This window comes from Neolamprologus multifasciatus, chromosome 5, assembly GCF_963576455.1.
Source record: "Neolamprologus multifasciatus chromosome 5, fNeoMul1.2, whole genome shotgun sequence".
In the NCBI taxonomy this organism is placed as follows: Eukaryota; Metazoa; Chordata; class Actinopteri; order Cichliformes; family Cichlidae; genus Neolamprologus; species Neolamprologus multifasciatus.
In genome coordinates this window covers 22,008,359-22,026,168 of record NC_140443.1, presented here as the reverse complement: position 1 = coordinate 22,026,168, position 17,810 = coordinate 22,008,359, and the positions used below count along the sequence as shown (strand labels likewise).

The following is a 17,810-nucleotide window of genomic DNA, read 5'->3' as shown; positions in this document are numbered from 1 at the left end:
AAAAATAAAACATACAAAATAAAATGCGTTAATTACATTATCATTACAAGAGCTCCGCCTAGTGGTCAAATACTAACATAACAACTGTTACAGAGACCCTTGAAGTCTTTTTCTCTTGTTTTATTTATGAAGCACTTTTTTATGAGTGAGCTCTGTTGTTTGTGCCTTTTTAAAAGCACATCGTGTTTAATAAAAAGTTGTTAAATTGTTAGTGTTGTTACTTTCATGTTTTCTAACACTTTTAGCTGATTATAATTTACTGGGCAAACAGTTTAGAATTATTTGTAAGTGTATTTCCCACAGTATTTTAAAAATATTGAAGATTTTAAGTGTTATTTCCCATATTATAAGTTAGAAAATATAAAAAAGTTTGAGTTTATTTCCCACATCGTATGATTTGCAATATGTAAAATATTTTGAGTGTATTTCACACCTTAATTAAGTTGAATAATATTGAACATTTTGAGTTTATTACTCCCTAATTATAAGTTGAGGAATATCAACATTTATGAGTTAACATTGAGGTAATTTAAGGCAACTGCAAATATAATTTTTATTTTAGTTAAACTTAAAACTTTTAAAAACATCACTCAAAAATTGTTGTGTAATCTGTTACACAACAATTTTTGAGTTCTGTGAACTTATTAGGTTTTACAGTGTATGTTAATGTTTCTAGTTTTGCTTCCCTTGTCTCGTCCTGCCTAATTACTTCCAGCTGTGCTCTCCTCCTGTGGCTCATTCCCCCTCGTTATCCCTCAGTGTATTTAAGCCCCATGTTTCTCTTTGTCAGTGTTGCGTCCTCCCTCATAGCTGTGTGATTTTTCCCTCTGGCGCCTTGTGCTTTAGTTTTCCTGGTTTAGTTTTGTATTGTTTTTCGTGTCCCACTCCACGCCAGCAATAAAGCTGAGTTTACTTTTTGTCTCTGCGAGTTTGCGTTTGGGTCCTACTCTTGCCTGCACACAGCCGTATTGTGACACTATGGTACAATGTACACAATGTATGAAAAGATCTTTACTGCAGATACTACTATGGCTCTGCAGATTTTTTTCTTTTATTTTAACCTATGTTGCCTCACCTTGAGGTTGGCAAATCAGTTTTGGTGAACTATCTCAAGCATTTTAACAGTTTCTGTTGTGCCTGTCACTATTCCCTGTCTGTTTTCTTACCTGGTTCTTCCTGACCTTGTACTTTCTCCTCACGTTCCCCTCTTTCCTCCTCTCTCCCTCTTTGGACTGACAATCATACACAAATAGATTGTATTCAATTAGATGAAAAAATTACATTAATATGAAAAAAATATATTATTAAGATCACTAATAAAAAAAAGTCCTCTTACAGTTTACTTTCAACCAAAAGGCAAATAACCAAACCACATGAACATCTAATAAAAGATATAAACACTGATCCAACATTATCCTTTATTGACGGATCATTTGTTCTTACACTTTTACCTGAATGTTGTTCCTGGGTTTAATATCGGCACATGCACATATGACAAAATAACCAACTTCTCTCATTCCATTTCAAACAGGACAGTGGCAACAACAGTAGGCTACGGACAATTTTAAGTTTTAGATTTTAAATAGGCTGCATAAATTTCAATGGGAGCAACAGGACGGTCAAATGTTGCTGATTTTACTACAGAGCAGGACGGATTGTAGGGTAGCAAACATCGTCGGAAAACACGTTTTCAACACTGCAGGTTACCTGGGTGTAATGTTTCTCAGCTAAAAGGAAACATGGTCTGACTCCTACCTAAATATATAAAGAGCAACTGAAGGTTAAATGCAGTTAACATGTCCTGTTTTAAGCCAGGCACTTACACCTCCGCTCCGCTGCGTCTAAGCTACCTTCGCACTGGCAGCAAGGGGCTAGAGCCAGAGTAGGGGAGAGGCGTGTGACAGCAAAGAAATGATTGCTCAAATATAAGTTACCTTACTTTTTCTATGAAGTTTATATGTTTGTAAAAAATAAAGTAAATCATGTGCTCTAAACAGGTTTAAATAGACTCAAGTTTCCTTTTATAATTTTCTTGAAAACATGTTTTTGGGGTGTTTTGCAAAACTGTGAGTTTCCTCAGTTACCCACTTTTTCACTTCACTTAAAAAAACTTGCAGATCTGGCATATTGATCTCAGGTTTGATAGCGTATCTGTGGACAGTCAGCTTAAAGAAGAATTTGCAAAGTTCATTGTATTTATTTAAGATAATTTTTGACAGTCACAGCTGTGGCACATAAATTATTTTTATAAGACATTTATCACAGACTATAGACTGACAGGACTACGAGAAACACCTTTTAGTTATTGTTCCTTTTTAGTCGTCTAAAAAAATGTTAATATAAAAGCATAGGTTTATCTGTTTTAAAGACACAGATAATTTAAGACACAATTACACAAGTATATTTCAAGAAGACATTGTAAGCAAACATTTAGGGGCTGTCGTTTCACATGTTGCTCCTCCTATCAAGCGTTAGAGTCACCTTCCAGGTTTCCAGGTCACTTACTCAGTATATGTACTTGGACTGTACAATACATTACATTACAATACATTAAAAATCTTTATTTCTAGACATATAGCACTGACTGGAGTTCATAATTTGAAGCATTAAAAGTCGGATTCTGTAACAAAAAAATAAATGATTGTGATTGTTGATTTCTTGCTAGTTATTAACTTTTACCATTGCATTTACAATCATTGCAGCTTCTGATGATTTCTTTGATTTTAATATTTGTCCAGAGCTTCATCTATAATAACTGTAAGGTTAACAGTACTCTTGTCTGAATTATCTCTGTGTTTATGTGTGTGTGAGGGAAGACTCTCTAACAGAGTCCCAAAAGTCCAACACATGTTATCCTGTTTTTAGAGACATAATTTGTGCAGCATATACAGAATCTAACCAAACATTAAAGGATTATTCAGCCTTCTAATCTCTCTAATTTATTGTGTTTTACAATAATGGACATGGTCGTCCATACAGAAGATAATCAGTATTAAGACATCAGTCACAGCTGAATTTCTTTTTAATCTTGCATTAGTCCCACTTGTCCAGCAGATGTCCTTGTTATGTCTTTTGCACATCTTGCTTGTTTGTACGTCTCAACCATGCTTTGACCAGATCATTCAGTCTTCCTTCTTTTATTTAAAACTATGAACCATTTAATCCAGTAGACCATCTTGTAGTGGCGTTATTGCAGCCTTCAACGTGTCATTTTCAGATGGTTGTTTGTTCTGCTTTTTTTCCCCCTTTAGCTTGTGTCACTTTGTGGCTGTATCTTCATCTCCCTGTTTTAATTTTGATGCTGTTTGCAGTCATTAAAATCTCCTTTTTGTTTTTTTGGTTTTTTTATTTTTTTTTGCATCTAACATTTCCAGCTCTAAATGTTAACTAGAAAAGAGTAATAATTAGGCAGAACCCCTTGAAACTCACTTAAAAGTATGTGAAGACAAGATTCCCCCTGGTGGAAAAAAAACAAAACGAAAAAACAAACAAAAAAAACAACAACAATTAGGGAACAGTAAAATCCAATCTCTACAGCCTTAAACAACAAATAATAGTAATAAAATAATATCTAAACCACAGAGAGGAGTATACCCTAGAGCAGGAGTGTCAAACTCCAGACCTTGAGGGCCGGTGTCCTGCAAGTTTTAAATATCACCCTGGGTCAACACACCTGAAACAAATGATTAGTTCATTATCAGGCTTCTGGAGAACTTCAAGACATGTTGGCTGTATCCCAATTCAGGGTCTGCAGCCTTAAAGTACGCAGCCTTAACGGTCCACAAGTGCCGCGTACTCAAAGACCACTAAGGCCGGAAGTGAGAGGCTTGTGAAATGGGACGTCTAGCCTCCGTTGCTAGGCAACCCGATTGCTAGGCAACCCGGTTGCTAGGCAACCCGGTTGCTAGGCGGTTGCTAGGCAACCCGGTTGCTAGGCGGTTGCTAGGCAACCCGGTTGCTAGGCGGTTGCTAGGCAACCCGGTTGCTAGGCGGTTGCTAGGCAACCCGGTTGCTAGGCGGTTGCTAGGCAACCCGGTTGCTAGGCGGTTGCTAGGCAACCCGGTTGCTAGGCGGTTGCTAGGCAACCCGGTTGCTAGGCGGTTGCTAGGCAACCCGGTTGCTAGGCAACGTTTCATACAGCTTTGTTTGACAGAAATGAAGGACAAAATCTTTTGTTCATTTGTGACTGTGAAATCATGATTATTGGGCTTCACTTCTGTAATGAACCGCTGATCTGTACCATAAGTCATCCTTGCGGGGGTTGTCGGAACTATATGCGCAGTCGCACTAAGGACAGATGTGCTCAGAGGCATGCCCCGTAACATGTATGGAGCGGTCTATCGCGGCAGGAATAAATTGTACAAAGTCCATGTAAGTTACGATAATACTTTGATAAGTATGATAAGTGTGTTTCTAATGTAAGGTATGTTGCTGCGTTTGTATTGTGAGCTATCTGAAAACCTTTTATTCTTTACTTACGTTACTTACTTATGTGCTATTTTTTAGCTAGACGTGTGTCATGCAAGCTAGCAGCACCCCATGAGAAACGGGCCAAAGTGTTTAAGTGTTTACCGGAGTTTGCACCCTTGGCAAGCGGACTGAGGTATGTGATGAGAGGTGATCTGTTGCTATATTTTATGTAACTGAACTGTATAACCCCTTGATGCTGTTTGAAGTAACCCCTTTTGTTTTATTTAATCTGTGACTGTATATCTCATAATTACTTGTTTGAACTTACCTGAATTGACTTAAGCTCATTGTTGTTATTACTCATTGTTACAGTTCAAAAGGACTGTACGGTTATCAATTTTTTCTTATTTTATAGTTTTCACGGTGCTCAATGTCCAGAGAATGAGCCGTATGTGGTGAGGAAATAAATGGCTGCACCCGTTAGAGACTCTTCTGTCGTTCTTGATGCCAAGGGCTGCTACAGTGAAAACTCATCGCTGCCTTGCAGCCATCTACACTCGTCTTATTCTTTCGTCGAACTGTGAGTAAAGGAGTGTATCGCATCACCCAGAGACTGCTGGATCAGTAAAGGACTCAAAATATGGACATTATAAATACAATGTCCTGCACATCTGCATCTTGTAAGCTGTGTGAGCAAATGATCTTCAACATGGCAGTCTAAAGTAATGCAAGAAAGAAAGACCTCTTCTGTATTTAACACAGTAGCATGTAAACTTGTGATGCTGAATATCCCACATTTCTTGCATCAGAATGTCTAAGACTGAATCTGGGCTTTATGCTATCAGTTGTACTTCTGTAAAAACTTAAGTGGCAAATTGTCTGATTTGAGGGCATCATCAGTATTATTATGTGTTAAATTATTTGGGTTTTGTTGCCAGTCTGTGAGGTTAAAGGTGTAAATATCTAAGTTGAGTGTTAATAAGTCTGAAACCACCACTCAACCCATTTAAGTTCAGATATATACACTTAAAAGGGCAGGTGCAACAAGCCAAAAATAAAATTAATAATAATGTTGTCCCCTGTTGAAGAAATAGACAAATCTACAGAGGCACAACAGGCCAGGTCCAGCTCCAGAGAGCGAAGACTAACAGAAAAGGGGCAGGAGATGCATGAACAGGAAGCCAAGAAAAATGAAAGGTCATTTAGCAAGGCATATGAGTCCTGGAAGGAGTTAGCAAGAGGAGTTAGAACAAAGCTGAAAGGTTTCTGCTCAAACGAAGACCTTGTTAGAACACAAACAGACATTAAGGCTAAAGAAGCATTAGTGCATGAACTGTATGAGCCTATCCGACGTAATCATACTTCTACTCCAGATGTTGTCAAGAAAATGGATGCATGTGTTGCCCTAACAACAGAAATTTGTGATCTCATTAGTAAACGACTAGAAGATATAGATAAGATTTTTAATGACAGGCTCGAGAAGGAGCGTGTAAGGATGATATTAAGTAAGGAGGAGTATGGATCTGTTTTTGGGAAAACTGAAACAGAAACAGTTATTTCAGAGCATTCAAAGGGCTCAGATTCATACTCCAGAACCACCTCTACGACTTCTAGCAAACGTGTGGATGCCGAAGCTGACCTTGCAGCTAAACTAGAACAGGCGAAGGCAATGCAACGAATACATGAACAGCAAGCCAAGTTGAGTAGCCTAGAGCATGAGTGGAAAATCAAGGAAGCACAAATGATTGCAGAAATGACAGCAAAGCTAGAGGAAGAGAGAACTAAACTGCAACAGCTACAGGCAGAAAATGAGGTAAAAGTAGCAGCAGCCAGAGTGAGAGCTTACAACAACTACGACGGATTGGAAAGCCTTAAGTATGAACCAGATGACAAATCACAACTTGATAGCCAAATCATTGAATCTCAGAATCCATTGAATCCACAGGCTGAATCATTTCGACCTCAGTGTGCACCACCTGAGATTTTGCAAAAGCAACAGGAGGTCAGCTTAACACAGGAGCTTGCAAGCTTGTTTGTCTCCAACCGTCTGCCTGCACCTGAACCCACAGTGTTCACTGGTAACCCTTTAAAGTTTATAGACTGGAAAATATCCTTCATGGCATTGATTGGCCACAAACCCCTCCCCGCAGGTGAAAAAATGTTGTACTTGAAAAGTTATCTTGCAGGTGAGGCACGGAAAGCGGTCGAAGGATTCTTCTATCGTAACTCAGAAGATGCATATCAGGGTGCCTGGGAGATTCTTCAGGAGAGGTATGGAAGTTCATTTGTCGTCCAAAAGGCTTTCAGGGATAAACTGATGAAATGGCCAAAAATAGCTCCCAATGACCCAGTAGCCCTCAGAGAGTTTTCAGATTTCCTTCAAAGTTGCACCGAGGCCATCCCTCATGTTAAAGGGCTGGCAATTCTAAATGATTGCGAAGAAAATCATAAACTTCTCAAAAAACTGCCCGAATGGCTGGTACGCAGATGGGGTCGCGTTGTTGTGGATGAACTAGACAGATGTCAAGAGTATCCACCATTTGCTCATTTCACCAGATTTCTACAAAGGGAAGCTAGAATAGCCTGCAACCCCATTGCTTCTCCCTTCTTATTAACCACTAAAGTAACAGACGAAAGGCTTCCTAAGAGAACCAAGGCACTCAGCACCAATGCTCAAGCTAAGCACTCTGCAGGTAAACCAGGGACCTTAATTTCAAAGCCAAGACCACCATGCTTCGTCTGCAACGATGAAACACACGGTGTCGCAAAGTGCCCAACCTTTGCCACAAGGCTTCCTGATGAAAAGAGAGCTTTCATTCGTGAAAACCGTCTTTGCTTCGGCTGTTTAAGAAAGGGTCACACTAGTAAAGAATGCAAAAGAAGGCACACATGCACTAAATGTGGTCGAAATCATCCAACTTGCTTGCACATAGAGAGAATTGAGGGAGCCAGTGAAATGTTAAACAGTGACTCACCATCTGCAGGAAATGAGACAAAGGAAGTCCGCAATGTCATGTCACACACATTGACAAGATACTCCTCAGCTACGTCTAGCATTGTTCCAGTTTTTGTGTCATTGGCAGAAGACCCCCACAGTGAGATTCTCACATATGCTCTGCTCGACACACAGAGCGATTCAACTTTCATCTTGGGAGATCTGGTTTCTGCACTAGATGTGAAGACTCAGCCTGTGCAATTAAAGCTCAGTACAATGACAGCAGTAGACACAGTCATAGCTAGTAAAGTGGCTTGTGGATTGCAAGTTCGTGGGCTCCAGAGTGAGTCGCATGTTCAGCTACGCCAGGCATACACAAGGGATTTCATCCCAGTCGATAAGTCTCACATTCCTACAAAGGACACCGCACTTCAGTGGCCACATCTGAGGCAATTGGCAAACAAGCTGCAGCCACTTCAAGACTGTGAAGTGGGATTGCTGATTGGCTATGATTGCCCATCAGCACTGGCCCCTCTAGAAGTCATTGTAGGGTCAGAAAACCATCCATTTGCTCAAAGAACCGTGCTTGGCTGGAGCATCATAGGATCAGCAAATCCATATCTTGATAGAAAGGAACATCAGAGCTTTGCGCACAGAGTGGCAGTAAAGGAAATGCCATTGCCTCCGGTCAATGATGTGTTAAAGGTCCTAGAAATGGATTTCAGTGAAAGAAACTATCAAGATAAATATGTTTCTCAAGATGATGTTCATTTTGTAAAACTCCTCGGCAGCACGATCACAAAAAGGAAGGATGGACACTATGAGATGCCACTTCCTTTCAAGGGCAGCTCTCCACCCATGCTGCCAAACAACAAGCGACTGGCTGAAGCTCGTTTGCAACACCTCAAGAGGAAGTTAAGGTCCAACAGGCAGTACCATGACCATTACACAGCATTCATGGAGGAAACCATCAGCAAAGGTGTTGCAGAACCAGCCCCCCCGGCACAGGCGGGAGAGACAATTTGGTACATCCCACATCATGGGGTGTACCATCCTAGGAAACCAGATAAACTTAGGGTGGTCTTCGACTGTTCAGCCAAGTTTCTGGGCATCTCTCTGAATGACACCTTATTGACTGGCCCTGATCTGATAAACTCTCTAGTAGGAGTTCTCTGCCGCTTTAGGAGGGAAGCAGTAGCCATCACCTGCGACATTGAAAAAATGTTCCATCAGTTCTATGTCCCACCCAACATGCGGAACTACCTGAGGTTCCTATGGTGGAAGGGCGGTCAGCTGGAAACAGAACCCCAAGAGTATAGAATGGCGGTGCACCTTTTCGGTGCTGGTTCCTCTCCAGGGTGTGCCAATTTCGGCCTTAAATATCTTGCACAGCAATGCGAAGCGGATTATCCTTCGGCGGCTGCTTTCATTGAAAATAACTTTTACGTTGATGATGGACTAACTAGCGTCCCATCAGTCAGAGAAGCTACAGACCTGATTATCAATGCACAACAGCTGTGTAAGACTGGAGGTTTACACTTACACAAATTTAATTCGAACAAGGTGGAGGCGCTATGTGGTGTTGCGCCTTCAGAAAGGGCAGTAACCACTGGACCTCTCAACCTTAGCCTGGATTCAACAGCGGAGGGTCACGTACTTGGCATTCAGTGGTCAATAGAAAGTGACACCTTCAGCTTCAACATCGACAAAAGGGATCAACCCTCGACTCGTCGTGGTATCCTGTCTGCAGTTTCCTCCCTCTACGACCCTCTTGGTCTTGTAGCTCCCTTTATCCTGAGTGGTAAATGTATTCTCCAGGAGCTGTGTCGCATGGGCATAGGTTGGGATGATCAGCTTCCCGATAGCCTACATGCACGGTGGGAGCAATGGAAAAGGGATCTACACAGGCTAAAGGAAATAGCGATACCCAGATGCTACCATCCTCCAGATTTTGGCAACATAGTGAGGGTGGAACTGCATCACTTTTCAGATGCTAGTAACATAGGTTATGGTGCATGTTCCTACCTCAGATACAAGAATGGAAAGGATGAAGTACACTGTAGCCTTGTGTTAGCCAAAGCAAGAGTTGCACCAACAAAGCTCATGAGCATCCCAAGGCTGGAGCTTTCGGCTGCAGTAATCTCCGCAAGGCTAAGCGTCATGTTAAAAACAGAGCTCAGCATGCAGATTGACGAGGAATTCTTTTGGACTGATTCCCAAGTTGTATTGGCCTACATCAACAATGAGGCACGGCGATTCCATGTGTTTGTCGCAAATCGTGTTCAGCTAATCCGAGAAACCACAGACCCTGCTCAGTGGCACTATGTGGATACGGCAGAAAACCCAGCTGACCACGCTTCGAGAGGTCTATGTGCAGGGGACATTCTGTCAACGAACTGGTTATCGGGTCCTAAATTTCTATGGAAACCTGAGATACACCCAACACTACATTTTTCACCAGATTTGCTAGTCTGTGACCCTGAAGTTAAATCGGTGAAAACCTTTGCCACCCATGCCAATGAGCAAAATGACATTCTGAACCGTCTAAGCCGCTTTTCCAGCTGGACAACGCTCATTAGAGTAGTTGCAAGAATTCAGAGACTAGGCATGAAGGCAGATCGTGTCAGCAGCATTGTGACGGTAGAGGAAAGGAGAAAAGCTTGTGAGCTAGTAATCGGTCTGGTTCAGCGACAGGCCTTTTTGCAAGACATAAAGACACTTCAGAAGGGCAACTCTCTTCCATGCTCTAGCCCCCTAAGCTGTCTTGATCCCATCTTAGATGAAGGACTACTTCATGTTGGTGGAAGACTGACAAAGGCAACGCTCAGTCGAGAACTAAAACACCCGGTTATCCTTCCAAAGGAAAGTCACATTACAAGACTAATACTGTCTCATTACCATGCCACCATCTGTCATCAGGGTCGCAGTCAAACCCTAGCAGAACTCAGAGCAAATGGGTTTTGGGTGCTTGGGGGAAGCAAAGCAGTTGCCAAGTTAATACATAAATGTGTGCAATGTCGAAAACTTCGGCGCCCCACCGAGGAGCAACGCATGGCAGAGCTCCCGAAAGAAAGGACTGAAGCCTCTGCTCCTTTCTCGTACTCTGGTATGGATTGTTTTGGTCCATTTTCCACCAAGCGGGGCCGTAAGGAGTACAAAAGGTATGGGCTTATCTTTACATGCCTGTCTTCACGTGCTGTCCATATCGAGATGCTGGAAGACCTATCAACAGATGCATTCATCAATGCCCTTAGATGCTTCATCAGCCTCAGAGGAGCTGTTTGCCAACTCCGCTGTGACCAAGGCACAAACTTTGTAGGAGCCAGAAATGAGTTCAGAGAGACTCACAAACAATGTGACATACAGGCACTGGAGGCTTTCCTGGCAGACAAACAGTGTGAGTTTGTTTTCAATGCTCCTTCTGCAAGTCATGCTGGTGGCATCTGGGAACGCCAAATTAGGACCATTCGTAATGTGCTAAATGCCACTACCGCTCAGTGTGCAGGAAGACTAGACGATGCCTCTCTTAGAACTTTGTTTTATGAGGCCATGGCTATTGTAAATAGCCGCCCCTTGACTGTGGGCAGTATCTGCAACCCAAAGGCACCTGAACCTCTTACTCCGAACCATCTTATACTGATGAAGTCCAAAGTTGCTCTACCACCACCTGGGAAATTTGTGAGAGAAGACTTGTATGCAGCGAAGAGGTGGCGTAGAGTACAATACTTAACTGAGCAGTTCTGGGGTAGGTGGAAAAGAGAATACCTCATGAATGTCTCCACAAGACAGAAGTGGCACAAAACCCGCCGTAATCTAAAAGTGAATGACATTGTTATCATCAAGGAAGATATGTTACCAAGGTGTCAGTGGCAACTGGGGCGTATCGTTGAAACTATCGAAGGCGATGATGGTTTAGTCCGTCGGGTCAAGGTTCAAATAGGAGTCCAAAGTCAGACCAAGAAACAGGACCGTGCTTTCAAGCCCCCCATTATCGAGCGGCCTATTCAAAAACTGGTGGTTCTTGTTGAAAGAGAATAATAACAACTATGTTATTATCTGAGAGGAACTGACATAAACAATGTAACAGTCCAGGTGGAACCTGCTCTATGATGTTTGTACACTTGTATATTGGTTGAAGTGGTTTCATTTTGTTGTTGTTCAAATCATGTATGATTAGCTAGTTTGTAATTCATAGCATGATTGGTGGGAGTGTAATGAACCGCTGATCTGTACCATAAGTCATCCTTGCGGGGGTTGTCGGAACTATATGCGCAGTCGCACTAAGGACAGATGTGCTCAGAGGCATGCCCCGTAACATGTATGGAGCGGTCTATCGCGGCAGGAATAAATTGTACAAAGTCCATGTAAGTTACGATAATACTTTGATAAGTATGATAAGTGTGTTTCTAATGTAAGGTATGTTGCTGCGTTTGTATTGTGAGCTATCTGAAAACCTTTTATTCTTTACTTACGTTACTTACTTATGTGCTATTTTTTAGCTAGACGTGTGTCATGCAAGCTAGCAGCACCCCATGAGAAACGGGCCAAAGTGTTTAAGTGTTTACCGGAGTTTGCACCCTTGGCAAGCGGACTGAGGTATGTGATGAGAGGTGATCTGTTGCTATATTTTATGTAACTGAACTGTATAACCCCTTGATGCTGTTTGAAGTAACCCCTTTTGTTTTATTTAATCTGTGACTGTATATCTCATAATTACTTGTTTGAACTTACCTGAATTGACTTAAGCTCATTGTTGTTATTACTCATTCTTACAGTTCAAAAGGACTGTACGGTTATCAATTTTTTCTTATTTTATAGTTTTCACGGTGCTCAATGTCCAGAGAATGAGCCGTATGTGGTGAGGAAATAAATGGCTGCACCCGTTAGAGACTCTTCTGTCGTTCTTGATGCCAAGGGCTGCTACAACTTCTGTACTGAACAGTCATTTAATGAATAACTGGCTTGGTTCAGAATTAATTGTGCGTGCGTACACTGTAAACCCGAATGTTCAAAGTAATTAAATAGATTAAGTAGTGTATACTCAAAGTCTTTAAAAAGTTCTGTTAACTTAAATATGTCAAGTTCGTGTAACATGTTCTTCTTTTTGAGTAAATGAAACTAATAATTTTTGATTGAATTGAACTATTTCTATATTAAGTAAGCATCACTTAAAATCATAACTTAAGCACAACGTAACACAGTTAAGTTAGGACATATAAGAATGGTAAAGTTCTGTTATTTTTGTTGTTTCAAGTAGGTAGGATTTAATAATAAACTTAATTTATGTAGCACATGCTAAAATACAATAAAATCTCAAAGTGTTTCACCAAATAAGTAAAATCAAATAGTCTTAAATGCATTAGTGGAAGACAAAATGTATTTATTTTAATATTCATTGTCTTATCAATGTATCCTATATATACTTTTTTAATTTTTTCCGTAAGTGTTGAGCAGCTGCAGGAATCAATTTTTATTCCGAGTTAATCTCTGATTCACCCTCCGAAGCGGAAGGCGGCGCTAATGAGCATTATACACTGATCGTTTACCGCTATTTGGAAAAAAAATACGAAACACAGAAGTAGTAAAGGTATATGGGCGGGAAACAGCACCAAAGACAGTGTTGCCAACTTAGCGATTTTGTCGCTATATTTAGCGAGTTTTCAGACCCCCTAGCGACTTTTTTTCTATAAAAAGTCGCTAAAAAAAAGACGTGAAAGACATTACAAAAAACAATAATTGCTAAAAGAAATGTAATTTGTAGTTCTAAATAAATTCTAACTGCATTTAGGACGTTTTTTGCTCACTTTATGTCTCGTCCACGATGTTATTTCTCTCTCCAGCAGCGTAGGTTACAATTACATTAGCATGACCAATTATGCAAATTAGGTGATGACGTCATTTAGCGACTTCTAGCGACTTACTGAGGAGTTTGCAACACTGACCAAAGAGGCAACACGGACGACTGGAGAAAGTTGGACCTAACGGCAGCAACTAGCATCACTGGACTTACAGTAAGTTTTCAATGTTGATATTAGTTTATTGTTAAAATACGAATATTTAGTTGTATTTTGGGTGCGTGTCGAAAAGAATAGCAGAAATGTCTGGTCGATGTTTTTTATGTGCTTTGCTGCTCTCCCCAAAGGAAACTTTGCGCTTGCAGAGCTAGCATTAAGTTGTTGTAATGAGGGTCGCAGGCTGTTTAAAAAGTTAGATACTACTTGTTCTAGAGGTGGCGCCCGGTGGCCTAGTATGAAACAAAGTGTTTTAATCTCTTTAAATTTTTAAACCCCCTCTCATGACTCAGAATAGTTGGGTCCAAACAAGCCAGTTGTCCCTGCAGTTACTGTCTGCAGTGAGAGTGCTTTCAAGCCACTATATTTTAAACTATATGTGCGAATAAGTGGTGCAGGTGTATTAGGCGTTTGAGCGACGGTCTCGATAGGTGTTTTTTTACATATATATCAGTCACTTTACGCAGTAGAATGATCGGGAAACTCATCCTTCTAATACACCTGCTCTGACGAGCCACATTGTTCACAAGCCAGAGTTAGAGGGCCAATGAAAGAGCACTGCACACGCATCGTCTCCTCTCACTTTGCCTAATTAGTGGAATCACTTGTCAATCAACTTCTGCCAACCAATTGGCACTCTTGGATCACTAAGGTCCTAAAAAACAAACCTGGCAATCAAAACAACCAGAATCGTTCGGAGAGAGAAGCAGTGATGAGGAGCCTGACATTTTTGACATTAACTGTGTATGCACATTAAATAATTTCAAATAACATATGTTTGGGGGAACCTCTCATCAGTAAGGCTTTAGTTTGTAGAAATGGCGTTGTTGTTAATTTAACCATGCCGTTAAAGTTCAAGTGCTGCTGCTTGTCTTCAGTATTGTAATATTTGCTCGATGGCTTTAGTATCTTGACTAGAGATGCATTCACACTTTGGGGATTAAATGAAAAGATCATTAACAGGGAAAAATTATAAATGTATAATTATAATAAGTATTTATAATTTGTCACCGTTTGGATGCTTTTTAATTGTTCATCAGTTTATGCCTTTGGATCTCTCTGTTCCAGCTTCAAGAATTAAGACCGAGTCAAGGAAGAGAACTGGGGATGTGATAAAGATACCAGGTAATTCATTTTGTTTGTGAATTCTTCTACCAATCACCGCTCTCGCTCTCTCTCGAGTTGTCTTAAAAACCCCTAAAACACCAAACTTTCCCCAAGGAAAGGATCCTTCAAGCCTTGACCAGTTGAGGCAAGCAATTGTTGAAGAAGTCAAGAAGGCTGAGAAGAACCTGCCCCTCATTAGAAAGTTGATGGAGACCACATTTCCCCTGCGCAGACAAACCATAGTGATGTCCTGCCCGCCACTGAAGGAGCTCTTGGACCTCTGGCCTGCTCTAAAAATGGAGTCTGAGGTAATATGGATCAGCTCTCTTTAAAATGAAAATTGTAATTCTTACTCATGTGGCAGCTTTTTGCTGCTTTATAAAGGTGTGCGAGATTCTTCAAATTGAACTGTATTGTCCTTCTGCTGTAGTTGTATGCAGAGTTTCAGCGGATTACAAATCAGAACCTGCCCAATACATTCTACGCTGGACTTGACCGCCATCTTCCTCGACTGATGACCTTATTCAGACAGAATGCATCAAAAACTGGGAAGACAGCAGATGCCCTGGCTGAAATTCTAAGAATTCACGATGAACAGGTAATAATAGGTTGTTACACATTTCATAGGTTGAACCAGTGGAACATTGGACAGGTTTAATGATTTAAATGAGCTTTTTGAATTTTGCTATTAGTCCACTTTGTGTTTGCTATTTGTCTGACTGTATTAAAGGTGTGAACAGGTTATTTGTGGACATATGTTCTGATTTGACTGTTGTTGTTGTTGTTGAGTAAACTCACCAGTATATACAATTCTGTTTTTATCTGGCAATAGGAAATCCATGATATCCACACCAAGCACACTACCGTTCTCCACGCCCTTCCTGTCTATCTGCGTGAGGATGTCTCTGGATTTTTCAGAACCTGCACTGTGAGTGTCCTTAAGTATCTAACAGATACTACTGTGTATATAAACAGTGCATCAAAGTACAAACATGTATTTGGATGCACTGTTTGGACTTACCTTTGTTTAGTCTACCCATACGGTTTCCATGTATGGTCTTTTCTGTCTCCTCACTACGAATGAACTGAATTGGTGTTTTGTTGAAAGTGATAAGATGTTTAGTAAAACATTTTCCTGTGTATTTCCTTTAGCTTAGTTTCAGTCTATCTCACACCACTTGATTCTCTGGTGAATTAGCTGATTTATGTGTGCAGAACATGGATCTTCTGTTTTTCACCTCTTACAGTGAGACCCAGGTCTCCCTTGTAAAAGAGGTATTGGATCTCAACGGGAGTTGGTAAAATGAGAAATTATATGTCGTTTGTTGTATTTCTTGGGTTAGATTGTGATTAGTATCTCTTTTTCATTCATTCAGGACGAATCTGATGAGTTGGAGCTTGATGGTGTTGAAGTGGCCCTCTTCACTGTCATCAGTGACCATGACACGACAATTCCAGTTCACTACCAACCTGTGAAAATCTCTGTCGTCATTGAAAGTGATGCCATGGTCAGTCTCCCCAGATTTGGTGAAGCCTTCCTGGTAATGTTTGGACTGATCTATGCACTTCACCTCAGCTACCTCAAAGCCCTGACCAACACTTTAGAATTTACTCAAAAGATTTTACTTGGTCTAGAAAGTGGTAAACTGTCACCCAGGTTACAGACCCTCAAGAATGACTTGGTTATGTAGGAACTCATCTGAAAGAAGGATGCAGGGTGAAGCATTATAAAAGGCTAGTTCAAAGTTCTCTCCTTTTATCTAAATAATGCCTCAAAACGTTATTGCATTACTCTACAGGTGTTCAGCCAATAGGTCCAAACTATACAACGTGCCTTTGTTCTCATTAACATAATGCAAAGCAACACTAATGTTTTGTATTTGTATGTTTTAATGTTTTTCGTAATACTATTTCTAAAACATTGTGGGCTGCGCAAGATGACCTAAATTTCACTGTTTGATACTGGTTAATGTAAAACAAATAGCATTGTAATTCACTCAAATTGCTGCCCTGTTGCCTTATTCAGACATTAGCCAGAGAGCCAAAAGCACATTTTGATATTATTTATTATTATTTGGCATTATTTTTTATTACTGACAGTTTTCCTGACTAAACAATTTTTGGTCTACTTATTTTAATTTATAAATGTTTTTGTTAATTATTTTTAATTTATTTAGTATTTTTTAAAAAAATGTATTTAATTTCAACATAATGTGCTAAAAGGGAGCAGGCAAGATACTGTTCAATGGCAGATGTTTATGACTTTTGCATATTAAGTTACCGATACTTAGTGTAATTGAGGCAATCAATTGCCTCAAAAATTTTAAGTTTTGGGTCACATGTTTTTAAGTATCAAGTAATCAACATATTTGACTAACGTGTACTTAAAATAATGACAACACAAACTAATAAACATTTGAGTGTTGTTAACATAAAAAATGTTGTGGTTGTGTACTTATTTTTTATAAGTTCTGTGAACTTATTCCTTTGAATTTGTAAACTTGAAACTTTCAGTCATATTAACTGCAAATATTTGAATTGACCATTCTCAAAAGATACAAGTGCCATGTAATCCAAACTTTTGTGTTCTGGAAAAATTTGACTTTTGAGTTGATCAACTTTAAAAAATTGAGGCAATCGATTGCCTCAATTTTTTTGAGTTCTGGTAACTTATTCGGGTTTACAGTGTACTCAAAGACCACTAAGGCCGGAAGTGAGAGGCTTGTGAAATGGGACGTCTAGCCTCCGTTGCTAAGCAACCCGATTGCTAGGCAACCCGGTTGCTATGCTGTTGCTAGGCAACCTGGTTGCTAGGCGGTTGCTAGGCTAGGTGGTTGCCAGGCAACCCGGTCGCTAGGCAACCCGGTTGCTAGGCAACGTTTCATACAGCTTTTTTGTTCATTTGTGACTGTGAAATCATGATTATTGGGCTTCACTTCTGTACTGAACAGTCATTTAATGAATAACTGGCTTGGTTCAGAATTAATTGTGCGTGTGTCAAAAAAAATCAACACACTGCTTCAGAAGCACTGTGTCGAAGCTTGATTCGTTTGGCCAGAGTCACGTGATCAGTGACGTCCGAAGCTTCATTTAGAACCTAACTGCTTCGGTGTCTGATTCACTGGTTTATAAGGAAGTGAATCATTTGCGGGATTTGTGGAGTGTTTTGATGGTGACAGATGGCAAACCACTGATATTTATACTGAGAGATTTGGAGCGAGCGAGGAATAGAAGAGTTTCTGTCATGTGGGAGTATTTTGAGTTGATTTTGGTCAATCGGGTAGGTTGTCCAGCTTTGTGTTCTTGTTGTTTGCCTTTGTATTGTGCGTGTTTAATTTATCTGAAAA

General features: G+C 40.4%; 2 protein-coding genes and 1 long non-coding RNA gene across 6 annotated transcripts; all 3 read left to right on the top strand.

Moving 5' to 3' along the window:
• Positions 1 to 4,207: 4,207 nt before the first annotated feature.
• On the top strand, positions 4,208 to 11,383 carry LOC146518627 (uncharacterized). The gene is made up of 2 exons (XM_085159345.1): positions 4,208 to 4,603; positions 4,826 to 11,383. The coding sequence occupies exon 2, from the start codon at positions 5,480 to 5,482 to the stop codon at positions 11,381 to 11,383; it is 5,904 nt and encodes a 1,967-aa protein (XP_085015471.1). The 5' UTR covers positions 4,208 to 4,603; positions 4,826 to 5,479.
• Positions 11,384 to 11,473: 90 nt separating this feature from the next.
• Positions 11,474 to 12,279, top strand: LOC146518626 (uncharacterized). Its single transcript, XR_014874193.1, has 2 exons — positions 11,474 to 11,941; positions 12,164 to 12,279. It is a non-coding gene; the product is annotated as an uncharacterized LOC146518626 (long non-coding RNA).
• Positions 12,280 to 13,282: 1,003 nt separating this feature from the next.
• On the top strand, positions 13,283 to 16,509 carry LOC146518625 (uncharacterized). Of its 4 annotated transcripts, none has more exons than XM_085160303.1 (6): positions 13,283 to 13,356; positions 14,425 to 14,481; positions 14,583 to 14,771; positions 14,894 to 15,061; positions 15,296 to 15,391; positions 15,840 to 16,509. In XM_085160303.1, exons 3-6 carry the CDS (start codon positions 14,670 to 14,672, stop codon positions 16,152 to 16,154), a joined length of 681 nt encoding a protein of 226 aa, XP_085016429.1. In that variant the 5' UTR covers positions 13,283 to 13,356; positions 14,425 to 14,481; positions 14,583 to 14,669; the 3' UTR covers positions 16,155 to 16,509. The 4 variants fall into 4 exon arrangements, with proteins under 4 accessions (XP_085016429.1, XP_085016427.1, XP_085016426.1 ...); XM_085160301.1 differs by having other exon boundaries at positions 14,578 to 14,771; XM_085160300.1 differs by lacking the exon at positions 13,283 to 13,356 and having other exon boundaries at positions 13,697 to 14,481; positions 14,578 to 14,771.
• Positions 16,510 to 17,810: the final 1,301 nt, after the last annotated feature.

Bases quoted from the DNA above. Each gene is read 5' to 3' on its own strand.
- LOC146518627 (XM_085159345.1), top strand. From the start codon at position 5,480: ATGTTGTCCCCTGTTGAAGAAATAGACAAATCTACAGAGGCACAACAG.
- LOC146518625 (XM_085160300.1), top strand. From the start codon at position 14,301: ATGAAAAGATCATTAACAGGGAAAAATTATAAATGTATAATTATAATA. The intron at 14,482-14,577 runs GTAATTCATTTT...ACTTTCCCCAAG, and splicing joins GGATGTGATAAAGATACCAG to GAAAGGATCCTTCAAGCCTT. The intron at 14,772-14,893 runs GTAATATGGATC...CTTCTGCTGTAG, and splicing joins CTCTAAAAATGGAGTCTGAG to TTGTATGCAGAGTTTCAGCG.